The following is a 12,073-nucleotide window of genomic DNA, read 5'->3' on the forward strand; positions in this document are numbered from 1 at the left end:
GGGGCTGAGGCCGCAGACAGGCCGCACAGACGCCCAGTGCCCCTGCCTGGGCCCACACCCCAGCCCTCCATGCCAGGTCCCTGGGCCACTGCCCATCACACAGCACCCCGGGGTCCACCACCACCTGCCAACCGCTCTGCCCACTGTGGCCCCCACAGCCTGGGAGCAACCGTCCCCCGGACCTTCACACCCTGGCCCCGCAGAGCCCCGCTCTCCTCTACCCTCCCCACCCCTGCGACTCAGCCAAGCCCTGCCACGGCACCCCAAACAAGGCCCCAGGAAGCTGGGGGTCACGGGGAAGGCGGCACGCCCTTGTCACCCAAGAATGAAGGGGCACTGTGCTCCAGGGTTGGAGGAGGGTCCTCTGGGAGCCCCCCCCAGACGGGAGACCACCTCTTCTCTGGCCACCCCCCAGCCCCTGTGGCTTCTCAGAGGGGAACAGGGCCGGTCCCCCGAGTTTCTGTTGCTGCAGGGGGGGTCCCCAGCTGGGAATCCAGCCCCATCAGTCCCTGCAGAAAGCCGCCGCTTGACCACAGGTCTCAGGATGGAATCATGCTGGGCTCAACCTGGGGCTCTGTCTCTGGTCCTGACACTCTATCTGCGTGTCCCTGGGGCTGCAGGGACCTGCAGGGGCCAGGGGAGGACACTGGTGGAACAAAGGCCTCGGACTCCCAGAGGCGTCTGTGGGACTCTATCCTGGGGGGACAGGCCAGTCCAGAAAAAGGGACTTGCAGAGCGGACATCGGGACAGATCCTTCCCTGGGGAAGCCCCCCCGGAAGCCCGGAGGACGTGGGCACATAGACAGGCGCAGCCCCTGCCCCTCCTCACCACGGAGCCTGGCCTCTGACACCCTGCCAGGGCCCAGAGCGGGAGGGGTCCCCTAGGCTCAAAGCCCAGGCCTGCCTTGCTGCCTGTGACTTCAGCGGCACATGCTCTGTCCACCCCAAATTGCTCCAAGTGGCTGATTTCACGGTCGGTTTTCCCTCTCCCCGGGTGGCTTCTCGTCAGAGAGCCTGACACGGCCCAGCTGGCATGACTCATATCCTAACAAGGACTCCCTCCCGGTCAGACATCCAGCACCCCCTCGAGCTCCCTCTGGGGGGACAGCAGAGGGCACGCCCAGGGTGTGCGAGCTGGGGCAGCAGTAGTTCAGTCTGGAAGTGTCAGCATGCCAGGTCCTTCTGGGGGTCCCTCCGTTCCAGGGGCCACAGGAAAACCTGACCGTCACGGACCCACGACCCCAACTTCCCATGATCTCATGCACGGTCTGCCTCTGTCTTTGCTTCTCTCCTGAGCACACAGGCCGCCGTGCCAAGGGCCCCCCACTGTACACTGACCTCGTCTCACCTTGGTTATGGCCACAAAGACTCAGTCGCCATGGAAATCCACGTTCTGAGGTTCCTAGTAGACGTGAACTTCGGGGATACTAGTCACGCCAGTACAGTGACTCCCATGCGCCAGCTGGAGAGAGCGACCTGCACAGCCCCAGAGCCCCTGCCAGCTGTGGTGCCCCCGCCTGCCCCTGACCCAGGCTGCCCCACGATGCCCTGCTGCAGAGCAGGGGCACGGCCTCCGAAAGCACCCAGCACTGCCATCTTCCCGTTGCTGCTTCTCTCCGCCCCTGCCAACAGCTCCCCGGCCAGTGGGGACCCCTCCCCGGGCCAGCACCAAGGGCAGGGCCAAGAAGACTCGCCCTAACCAAGTCCCAAGAGGTCACCCAAAGGCCACACAGCTGGGAGACAGCTGGCCCTAGACCCTCTGGGTCGCCTGAGAAGCAGGAGAGGTTCAAAGGTCGCCCCTGGGGCACGAAGTGGGCAGCGTGGGCTGCAGCCTCAGGTCTGGTGCCAGGAACACCCATCTGAGAATCTGGGGGGCTTGTTCCCATAGGTACCACCCAAAGGCCATCGGAGAAGACCCGAACTCTGGCTGTCCCCGACAGCCTGGTCCCTGCAGCCCAGCTCCTTGGCCATCCTCCCAGGGGATACGTGGCCCTCCATCCACGGGCCAGTGGGTGATCCCCAGCTCCCCGGCCCCCCAGCGGCTGAGACTCCACACTACTGCTCCAAAGGATGGAAATCGAGTGGCAATGGGGACCCACACCCAGAACGCAGGCCCCTCCCTCAGATCAGGAAACACAACCTCAGCATAAGTCCTTGTCCACCACGGCCCTCAGCTTCGGGGTGGGGACCCAAGGGGTCCCAGCCTCTGACACAGGGATGAGGTCTGGAGTAGGAGACCCCCCAAGCTCAGACTACCTCTGCTTCGCTCCCTAACACTTCAAGGACACACACCCTGTCCACCCCAACAGCTCTGCTCTTTCTAAAGAACACCCACCTCTGCCTCTCCCTCCCGCGTTCCCGTGTCCACGACTGCACACCCCACACGCAGTCCGGGGACGGGGAAACCGAGGGGAGCCCCATGTGCTCTCAGAGCCGGGGACAACATGGAGGGCAAGCCCAGGGGTCTCCAGGGCCCCTCCCCTGGCCTGCCGCGCACTGGCCTGGGCCCTTCACCCGTTGATCAGGGTCCCCAGTGACCCCACGCTATCAGTGACCAAGAGGACAATCGGGACCCTGTGAGGAAAAACTGAAGCTGGCGTGGGGCCACTGCCACGCTGCAGGAAGGGGTACCAGGAACACCTAAGGAATCCTGGAAGGCTCTGGGGCCCTCCCGGGGTGAGGGGGCTCGGCCTTGGGGCCACACGCCCTGCAGAGCCGGTGTCGTCCCCATCTCTCCGCCCAAGGTCCTCAGGCCAGCAAGGAGCTGAGACCTAGGGTCCCGCTGGCAGCCGCACCCTCCACACCAACGTCCCCAGCATCCAGAGCTCCGACCTTCCCGAGCGTGGGAGTGGGGGAGGCACCGGCAGAGCCCAGAACAGAGAGGACGGCGTGACCAAGCAGGCTGGCCGCGGCTGGCCACGCACGTCTCAGCACCTGTGCCAGGGTCCGGCTTCGCTCGGCTCCAGCAAGACAAGGAACGGCACCCACCCCCAGAAGGACTCACCCGCCCGGGGCTCTGACCAGGCCAGGGGAGCTGCTGGCCCCTGAGCACCCCTGAGCACGACTGCCCAGCCCACCCACACCCGCCCCTGGTGGGCTCCGCGCTCTCAGTAACATCAGTTCCCTATTCTGTGTGAGCGCTGTGATCGGCAGACACGGAGGCCGGGCCTGGGGCCACCCAGCGTGAGCGCGTTGGCGGCCAGATCGCAGGCCCACCTGTACCTGTCTGGCCCTGGGGCCGTCGCGGGGCCGGGACCGAGACTTCCGTGCCCCCGGACAGTGCTTCTGCTGTGCGACACACTTGCTCCTCATGTGCGTTACAAAGAACGCAAGGGGCTCCTGGTGCCCCTGAACCCTCCCCCACCCAGGAGCAACTCGGGGACTCCCCTCACAAGGCTGCCGGCTGCTGGGGTGCACGGGGGGGCATCGCGCCCACCCTGCGCGCTGATTTCACGCCCTCATCCACGGTCCCACTAATCACAACTCCAGGAGCAGACAACTCCTCCCGGCAGCCGGGGGGCCAGGGACACACAGCCTCGCCTCCCCTGCACGGCGTTCGTCTGTTCCGGGGGGGGCCTGTGAGCAGAGCTGCTACTCACTCAGCAGAGACGCGCAGCAGAGGCCCCCATCTGTCATCTGCGGCGGGCACGGTGCTCTGGGGACGGTGCCCGAAGCCGCTGCCAGCTCCCAAGGGCGGGGCTGTCTTCCTCTGCACCCCATCCCGTCTGGGAATCCAGGCCTTAAATAACGATGTAAGGCCGTCCCCGGACTCCACTCCCCCATCTCCTCACTGCAAATTCAACGGGAGTCCCTGTGACTCAGGGGTATTCCTGTTCCTACCTGTGTCACCACCGAAAAAAGAGTGTAACCGAGTCATCGCGACCCTAACCCAGCACCCATTTGCCATGGAAAGAGAAAGCCTGCTCCCTGACCAGGCCTCTGGTGGGGAGAAAGACAACAGGAGAAGGGGAGACGGCGGGGGAGAGGGAACAGGGACTGGACACGAGGACACCTGGATGCAAAGATAACATTTCCCCCCCTGACTTTGATGGCTTGGGGCCGAGGTCTGGCCCCTGAGAATCCAGCAAGCAGACTGAGCGGGACAAGCACGGCTGCCCTGATTCCTCTCAGGGATGCCTGACAGGCCAGCCCATCCCCCACATCCCTCCACATCCTGACCCCGGACCAGGGGTCCTGCAAGCCACTCCGGGAGGTGCTGTCTGGCCCGCTGCACCACCGGAAGGCGCAGGGAGCTCCCTGGACCCCTCTGAGTGCTCTGCCATGCCAGGGAGGATGGGACACCCACAGGGTCTGAGAGCGTCCTCTGACAGTCCGGCACCAGTTGTGTCCTGCCCACACGTCACGGGGGTGGTGGGGGGAGTGCCGGCACCTTCCCGTCTCCTGGCCTCTGTCCCTGCAATGCCCTCCACCTGCTCCTCTCTCCCTACCTCTCCTCTATTTTTCCCCGACCCTGGTCCCCACATCACCGCTCCCTTAAGGGGTGAGTCCAACCCCCCCCCCCCCGGGGGCAGAGCTCTTCCCTGAGATACAGCCCAGGCCCACCATACTCACTCCTGGCCTCCCTGCCTCCCATCGCCTTTACCTCGCAGCAAAACCCAAACAGCTGCAGGCTCACGGATACATCCTACCTGCCTCAGGACCTTTGCTTGTGCCATCCCCCTGCAGGGCACATTCTTGCTCCATATCCTCCTACAACCAGTCTCTGAGTCCACTCTGCTGCTGTAAACTCCCCAGCCCCCAAGAGCCTCCATCTGGTCCCCCCAGCCCAGTGCCTCCACCGAGATCAGGCCAGTGGAGCCCTGATGCAGCGTGACCGATGGCAGGACACACTGAGCACACGGCGGGAGATCCCCGAGTCCTGCGGAGAACCACAGCAGGCCCAGCACAAGGACCAGCACAGAGCTTAGGCCGAGAGAGGTCTGTAGAGTGAAGAGGCCTTGCAGTCCCCGCCGGACTCTGTGCCCCCAGGGCCCCCAGGCCCTCTGTAGAATCCAGCTGGACTGCAGATGTGGGGATGGGGCCACACCTGGTCTCACCACGGCACACGCACACCCCATTTAATCAGCGCTTCCCGACCTCTGCCGACTAAGCAGGCCGCCAATAAGCTCGATGAACACCAACCGTCTGCCCAGCTCAGGGCCCCAGGGGTGCCCGGATGGGGGCACAGGGCAAGAGAAAAGTCTAGGCCACAAACCTTCCTGGGCCGACCCCAAGGAAGCTGCGGAGACGCAGGAAGCCAGGTCCATCCCCACAGACACACACTAACCCCCTTCCGCTGCCTGCTCCCCTCAAAGGCTGAGGCTGCCACAGATCCAGACTTTTCATCAGAGACCGATTCCCAAAGACCAAACCCTTCCGCCTCCTCGTGGGAAGCAGAAACCCTTATAAAACCCACAAAAATCTTCCCGCTCCTTCTCTACTACAGCTCCTATCCACCCACACAGCCCAGCCCGACCTCACTTCTGCCAGGAAGCCCTCCTTAGCAGCCCACAGAACCCAAGAGAAGGCACCTTGCTGCCCAGGTCTCACTCAGGGGCCAACAAGAGGTCAGGCCCGCGTCCAAGGACACCCCCTCCCACCAAGCCCTCCAGAAACAGCCACGCTAAGAACAGGGCTCCCCCAACCCTGCCTCTGGCAGGGATTCAGACCCACCTCGCCCCGCTGCCCACCCCAGCGCTCGGGACCAGCAGTCTCCCTGTGAAGCCCCCCACCATAGCCGGCTCCGCTCACGCCGGCCCGGAGAGCAGGGACAGGCCCGTCCCAGCCAGCACACACTCAGGGCTTGACATGTGCGTGAGCAAACAGCGGCGCTGTCCAGACACACGAGACAATCACCGTCCCTCGTTCCTTCTTCAATCGGAAAAAGAGAGCCACTGGGAGAATGGCCTGCAGTGTGGGGAGCCCAGGGCCCGTGCAGACACGCCATGCCCTGGCCAGCCCACAGAGGTGAGGCCCCCCACTCTGCACACATCCCTTCTGCCTTCACAGCCCCCCATTCTACCAGGTACGGGATGGCCTTCCCCTCGGCCCACCCTGGGCCCGTCCAGCACCCATATCAGAACCTGTCAAGGACTCCCCACGAGAGGCCGGCCTGGGGACTCTCAGTCCAGGCAGAGACACACATGGATGCCAGGAGAACAGAGACCCAGGTCCAGGAACAAGATGCTGGCATGAGGAGGGGCTTGAAAGGGGAGCACTCCCAGGGCTCTGTCCCCAGAGCACACAAAGGAAGCCCCGTGCGTCAGGCAAAGTGTGCCGGGGAGCACGGCCACAAGGTCAGGAAGGTGAGCATCACGTGTAACTGTCCTGCTTGGTTCCGGTCTGCGGGAGCAGAGTGGGCTGCAGGATGGAGAGAAAGACCGGGCCTGTTCTAGGTCAATGCCCTCAGCGTCCGCACCAGGACACCCACACCCACTGTGAGCCCTGCGTGCCCGTGGCGGCCGGATGGCTAGCAGCAGCTTTCACGAGATGCCTCTGAAAACCCAGACTGGCCCAGCCTCGCACCCCTGACCAAGACAGGGACCTGAGAGTCTGACCGGGCTCCCCCAGCTCTGCCCTCCAGCAGCTGTGTGACCTTGGTGTGTCCTCTGGCTTCTCCGAGCCCTAGGCTGAGGCGCGCCCTGTACCTGGCCCCTGGGAGGTGACTCCTAGAGGTGCGTGCCACCCGAGCCCCCAGGGGCTTCCTCGGCACCCTCCTGGTCCCTTACACCCTCGCTGGGCTGCAGCCGGCCTCCCCTGGGGCCCCATCCAGAGCAGTGAGCGTCCCCAGAGGCCCCACGGGCTGGGTGCTAGGACGCAGCAGCTGCGCGGCCGGCAGACAGGCACGGAGTCAGGAGCCCAGGGGGAGCCCGGGCAGAACATAACCCAGCCACGCAGGCTACAACACACAGATCCCACCCACCTTCCTCTATAAATAAACCTGTGTAGGAGAAACGGCGCTTGCCCCGAAAGTTCCAGCGCCACTGTATTTTCAAAAAGCCCAGTCAATTGATAAGGACGTGGATTGCCCTTGTCGGCTCCTCTGCCGCGTGTCGGGAGTCCCCCTTAGAGCCCGAGCAGACCACGCAGTATCGTGGGTGCTGGGGTCACCCCCACAGGGATTCCCGAGAGCTTGGGGGCTTGGGGAAGGCCCCTTCCCACGTTCCAGTCGCCGAATGAATCGCGGTGTGGGGCTGTGACGTGGGCTGGGACTGCGCCAGCCTCCGGCAAGTGTGGGTTCCCAGAGCAAACCCAATTATCCCACTTGGCTCTCTGACTTTGTCTCCTGCAGCAGGGCAGACAGGGAGCTGGCGGTGTCAGCCGCACCCCATGTGTGCCTGAGGCCAGCCCGTCGGCCCGCAGGAATCCGAGTGCTCCGCCGAGCCACGCAGAGGCTCCAGGAGCTTGCCAGGGGAACCAGTCCCCACCTGTCCAGGCACGCGGCTTATTTTAGGTTTGCCCCAGAGCCGACACGCCCCCACTGCTTCAGCCTGGCGTCTGCTGGAGGTCAGCAGCTGCCCCCACAAGGCCGAAGGCTGAGCCGTGCCCACCCTGCCTGACAGACGCAGGATCTCCACAGAACACAAATGAGCGCGTCCCGGGATCTGAACCCACCTCCTGCCAGTGCCATCCCCCTCCAGCCCGGTGGCCCTCCTGCTCCCAGAGCGACAGGGAATCCTCCTTGGGTCACAAGGACGCACAGAGATGGGGACGCCACCACGAGGCCCAGCCAGCCCCCTCCCCCAAGCCACTCTGGCTTCACCCTACCTGCATGAGCCACCCCTGCCCCCGCTCCCCTACACGGAGTCACACACACGCGCGCCAGTCAGACATGCCCAGGGACACAGAACACCCCAGCACCCCTGGGTCAGACCGTTACACTCCCTCAGCCTCCAGGGCCCAGAGCAGCCAGACACGGGGCTGTCAGCGGAGACAAAGCACAGGCCCCACTCGGCTCTTTCCCTATCTGGTCTCTGCACACGCTTGGAAATGCCGCACACGCACGCAAAGCTGGCCGCCAGGCCTGTCCCAGTCTAGGGTGCTCAGACAGACACGGCCCCATCACCCGCCATGACACCCAGCCATGCCACCTTCCTGCCAACCACGAGGTGCCCGGGCCGTCTCCAGGCCGGAATTCCAGAGAAGACGGACCATGCCCCAACATGGGGGAGGTGTCGCTCGCCGGCTGCCGAGGGTGCAGGCGGCCAGGCCCTGAGCTGGCTACTGGGCTGCGACCATGACCCCCTTCTTCACAACCGGGAGCAGAACTGGACTCGGCCAATGTTTGGATTTGCAGAAAAAAAGTAATGTGGGTCTTATTACTTTTCACGGTACAGTTTCCTCTTTTACATTTAATATTTATACAGTTAAACACACAAGGTAGGAAAAATATACACACACGCTGCTTTAGCCTCTGCCTCGATTTTGACAAATAAAGTTTACTTGCAGGTCCCCACCTCAGTCAACCCCCACCCCCTGTCCCTGTCTGTCCAGGATGTCCAATCTCTCCAGGGCAAGGGGCCTGAAGGCACAGCACCCGCGGTACCGCCTCCTGAAAACCGGCTCCCACCACCAGTGAGAAGAACCAGAAAGCCAGGACCCAGGGCCAACCAGAGCCCACCAGGACAGCCCCCAAACACCATCTGCTGGGGGGGGGGCACCAAACGTGCCGCCTACATCCCAGAAGTGCCCCCTGGCTGCCCCAACACCACTCTGGAACCTTCTCTGAAAGTCTGTGCCACTCTGGCTGGAAGCAGAGAGGGGGCCCCCTCCTCCAAGGCCAGGAAAAGCCCTAGGGGAAGGGACCAGAGCGCACAGAGCCAGCTGCGTCCCTGCCCCCCACCCCCAGCTGCGCATGACTTAAATCAGCCCCAGCACGGAGTTCAGCCTGGAGAGGAGAGTTCACAACCAACGTCACGGCATCTCTCCGTGGAAAAGGGCCGGCAAACTCGCACCGCCTCCGGGACCCACGGGTCTCCCGCAACGCTCTGAAGCGCAAAGCACCGGCTGAAAACTTTGCTCCCCTTACTCTACTTCCCGCCGGCCTCCCCCTCCCCAGCGAGGGTCCCGCCTCTGGCGGACAATCTGTAAGCCCAGGGGCCAGCACTCCCGTCCGGACCGCCACCCAAGTGGGCACGACTTCCCGCGCGGCCGACCCCTGCTCCCCTCCAAGCTCGTGATGGCCTCGCGGCTTCTCTCCCACCCTCTCCCATCCCGCGCTAGCTCGGCACCGGGGACACCCCGGCCGGGTATGGAGCGAAGCGCCCCCCTGCCGTCCCTGCCCTGCCCTGCCGCTCCCCGCGCGCCCATCCCGCTCCGGGTCCAACGAGTCCGGCCTCGCGGGGGCCACGCGGAGGAGGTCCCGCGCGCTGGACCCCTAGTCCCGCACCGCCGCAGCCCGGTGGCCCTGGAAGGATATGGGTTACAGACCAGCCGGAGACACCAGCTGCGCGGCCGCGTGGTCTGCCCGAGGCAGAAGAAGACCGTGGCCGCCAGCGCCGGGTACGGGACGGGCTGCTCCTCGTCGGCGCCCAGCTCCGCGCCCCGCTCGGCCTCCGGGCTCTCGGGGGGTGACGCGCCAGGCCCGGACCCCGGCTCCGCCTTCCGCCCCGGCACCCCGGGGCTCGCCGGGGACGCCCCAGCCGCCGCCGCCGCGGGGCCCGGGGCCGGAGCGCCCAGGGGCACTCGGACCTCGTCGGCCGCCTGCACGCCCTCGGTCATGGTGGCAGCGGGCAGCACCTGCGGGGTGACAGGCGGTGACCGGGGCCCGGGAACGACACCCCTCGCCCGCCTCGGGCACAGCGGAGCTGCGGGAACAGCCGCGGTCGCCAGGATGTCTTTGTCTTCCCTTATTAGAGACAAATGCGCCCCCCGCCCCCGCCCGCCCCCTCCCTCCGGCGAGGGTTGGGCCGCCCCTCCCCCACCGCCGGGGCGGGGGCCCCAGGGGCCCCCTCGCCGGCTCCGCTAAGTTGAAGAGGGTCCCGCCGCGCAGTGGGGCGCGCGTCCCCGCCGTGTCTCACCTAGCTCCGGCGGCCGGCGGCGTCCCCGCGGGCATCGCCCGGGCGGCGCGGTCACCGCGGACCCGGCACGGCGCTCGGCCGCGGCTGGAGCGCGCCGCCCCCGGCCCCGAGCCCCCGGCCCCGGCCCGCCGGCTTCGGCTCCCGCTCCGGCTGTCCAGGCGGCGACGGCGGCGGCCCCAGCGCGGAGGGGACCGCTGGGCGGACGAGCCGGGGGCGCGGGGCGCGGGGCCGGGGGGCGCGGGCGGGGGCGCGGCGCGGCGAGCAAGCCCGGAGCGTGTCCGCGCGCAGCGCAGGAAACTTCGGAGTGAGCCGCGGAGGGCGGGGGCGGGGCCGGCGCGGGGGCGGGGCCGCAGGGGCGCCGAGAGGGAGGGGCCGCCCCCGCCCCGAGGCACGCGCGCGGCGACCCTCCCCCATCGCTGGGGGCGCCCGCCGGTTCCCAGGGTCCCGGGGTGGGGGGGGCGGGGGCGGAGCTGGACCCCACCGCGTCCCCACCCCCTCTCCGGGCGCGCGGGACGCCACGGGGCGCGCGCGGAGCGGCTCGGCTGGGGGGCGGGGAGCGGCGCCAACGTGCTCCCCGCCCCCAGCTGCGGGGGCGGCCCGAGTCGCGGAGGCGGGCTCTCCCCTCCCCCTCGCCGCCTCCGCCGCCGCCGCCGCCGCCGCGCACCGCCCCTACACCCCGGCGAAGCGGGCCGGGGTCGCCGAGGGGGCGGGGCCGGGAGAGCGTGGGCGGCCGCGACCACGACTGAGAGGCTGCGTGCCCCTCCCCCTCCGCGTGTGTGTTTTGGGTGTGACCGTGCCCGTGTGATGCGCTGCCGTGTCCGTGGGTGGGATTCTGGGCGCGCCTGCATCCGCATCTCCCCCAGCACCGGCGCGCGCGCAGACAAACGGGAGGCAGTTTCGGCGAACTTGTCCGCTGCCCACCCCTCCCGGGTGCAGACCCCTGAGGGCCTGGGAAAGGGGAACGGGCCAGGCCCTCCTGCAAGGCTCCCCGCTCTCACACTGAGCACATACAGGACAGGTCACTGGAGCGCCTGTGTTCCAGGGGTCCCTCCACTGCGGAGTCCTCGCGGGGCCGGCAGCACCTCAGAGCCTGGACCAGACCAGGCGGGCCCCACCAGGCCCACAGAGAGCCCTGTCTGCCAGTTGTCAGCAGGGAGGGCGCCCCGCGGCTTCTGACTCCTCCCCACCCCAGCGCCCCGCCTTGGTCGTGGTGGAGGCTCCTACTTTCCGCACCCGTCCCTGTCCCCACCCCAGTTCCTCTGGGAGCACCTTCCCCACACCCCAGGCAGCCCTGGAGGGGCGGCTCCTTCCCTCTTTCCAAGCCCATCCTCAGCGCCCAGAAAGCCCCTTCCTCTGGACAAAGAGCAGGCAGGTGGTCCTCACGAGTCCAGTCCAGGAGCCTTGGTTGGGCCTCACCAGCTGCTGGCATGGCCTGGAGTGGGGGCCACCTGGCAAGCCTGCAGTTAGGTCCCTGCCAGCCTGAGCTTCCCCACCTGCAGGACAGCAGGCCAGGTGTAGCCCTGATGGGGAGGGGGCTGTGTGGGGCAGGGGCTGAGCAGGGACAGAGGGGGAGGAAGGCCCCAGGAGGCAGCTGTGCCCGGGGAAGGCACTGGACGAAGGGACAGGAAGACATGGCCGGGGCAGCTCTGGTGCGGGTCTCAGGAGGTGCTCTGGACAGGCTGCTCTCCTCTCGGCAGGGCCTTCTCTTGTATACGTGAACTTTTCAAGAAAAGGAAAACATTTACTCTATTTTAATGCTCCTACTTAGCATTGGAGGGCCCCAGCCAGTAATTAAGGTCCTCAAACAGCAATTAGGGCCCTAGCTCGGGAGGAGAAGGCTCTGGGAGAGCCCAGGGCCTAGAGCTCAGCCCTACAGGGAGGCTTGCAAGCAGGGGACAGACACCAGAGCTGAAGCAGGTCCCTGATCTCCTACACACTCATTAAGTCTAGGGCGAAGCTCCAGGTTGGTTTTAGTTGGAGGCTGTTACTGATTTGCTGGACAAAAATGGGGGGGGGTCTGCAGTGTGCCAGGTCTGGGGTGGAACTGGGGGTAT

At 66.3% G+C, this 12,073-nt stretch overlaps 1 protein-coding gene across 2 annotated transcripts in view; it reads right to left on the reverse strand.

Moving 5' to 3' along the window:
- CACNA1H (calcium voltage-gated channel subunit alpha1 H) overlaps nucleotides 1–10,118 on the reverse strand; it is a 56,301-nt gene extending 46,183 nt beyond the window's left edge. For both annotated transcript variants that reach the window (XM_032327701.1, XM_032327700.1), the window contains exons 1-2: nucleotides 10,020–10,118; nucleotides 9,419–9,738 (exon numbers count right to left, since the gene is read on the reverse strand). In XM_032327701.1, coding sequence (XP_032183592.1) covers nucleotides 9,419–9,720 — 302 coding nt within the window. In that variant the 5' untranslated portion in view covers nucleotides 9,721–9,738; nucleotides 10,020–10,118. The remainder of the gene's footprint in view (nucleotides 1–9,418; nucleotides 9,739–10,019) is intronic.
- Nucleotides 10,119–12,073: the final 1,955 nt, after the last annotated feature.

The sequence above is a fragment of the Mustela erminea genome, chromosome 20 (assembly GCF_009829155.1).
Source record: "Mustela erminea isolate mMusErm1 chromosome 20, mMusErm1.Pri, whole genome shotgun sequence".
Lineage (NCBI taxonomy): Eukaryota > Metazoa > Chordata > Mammalia > Carnivora > Mustelidae > Mustela > Mustela erminea.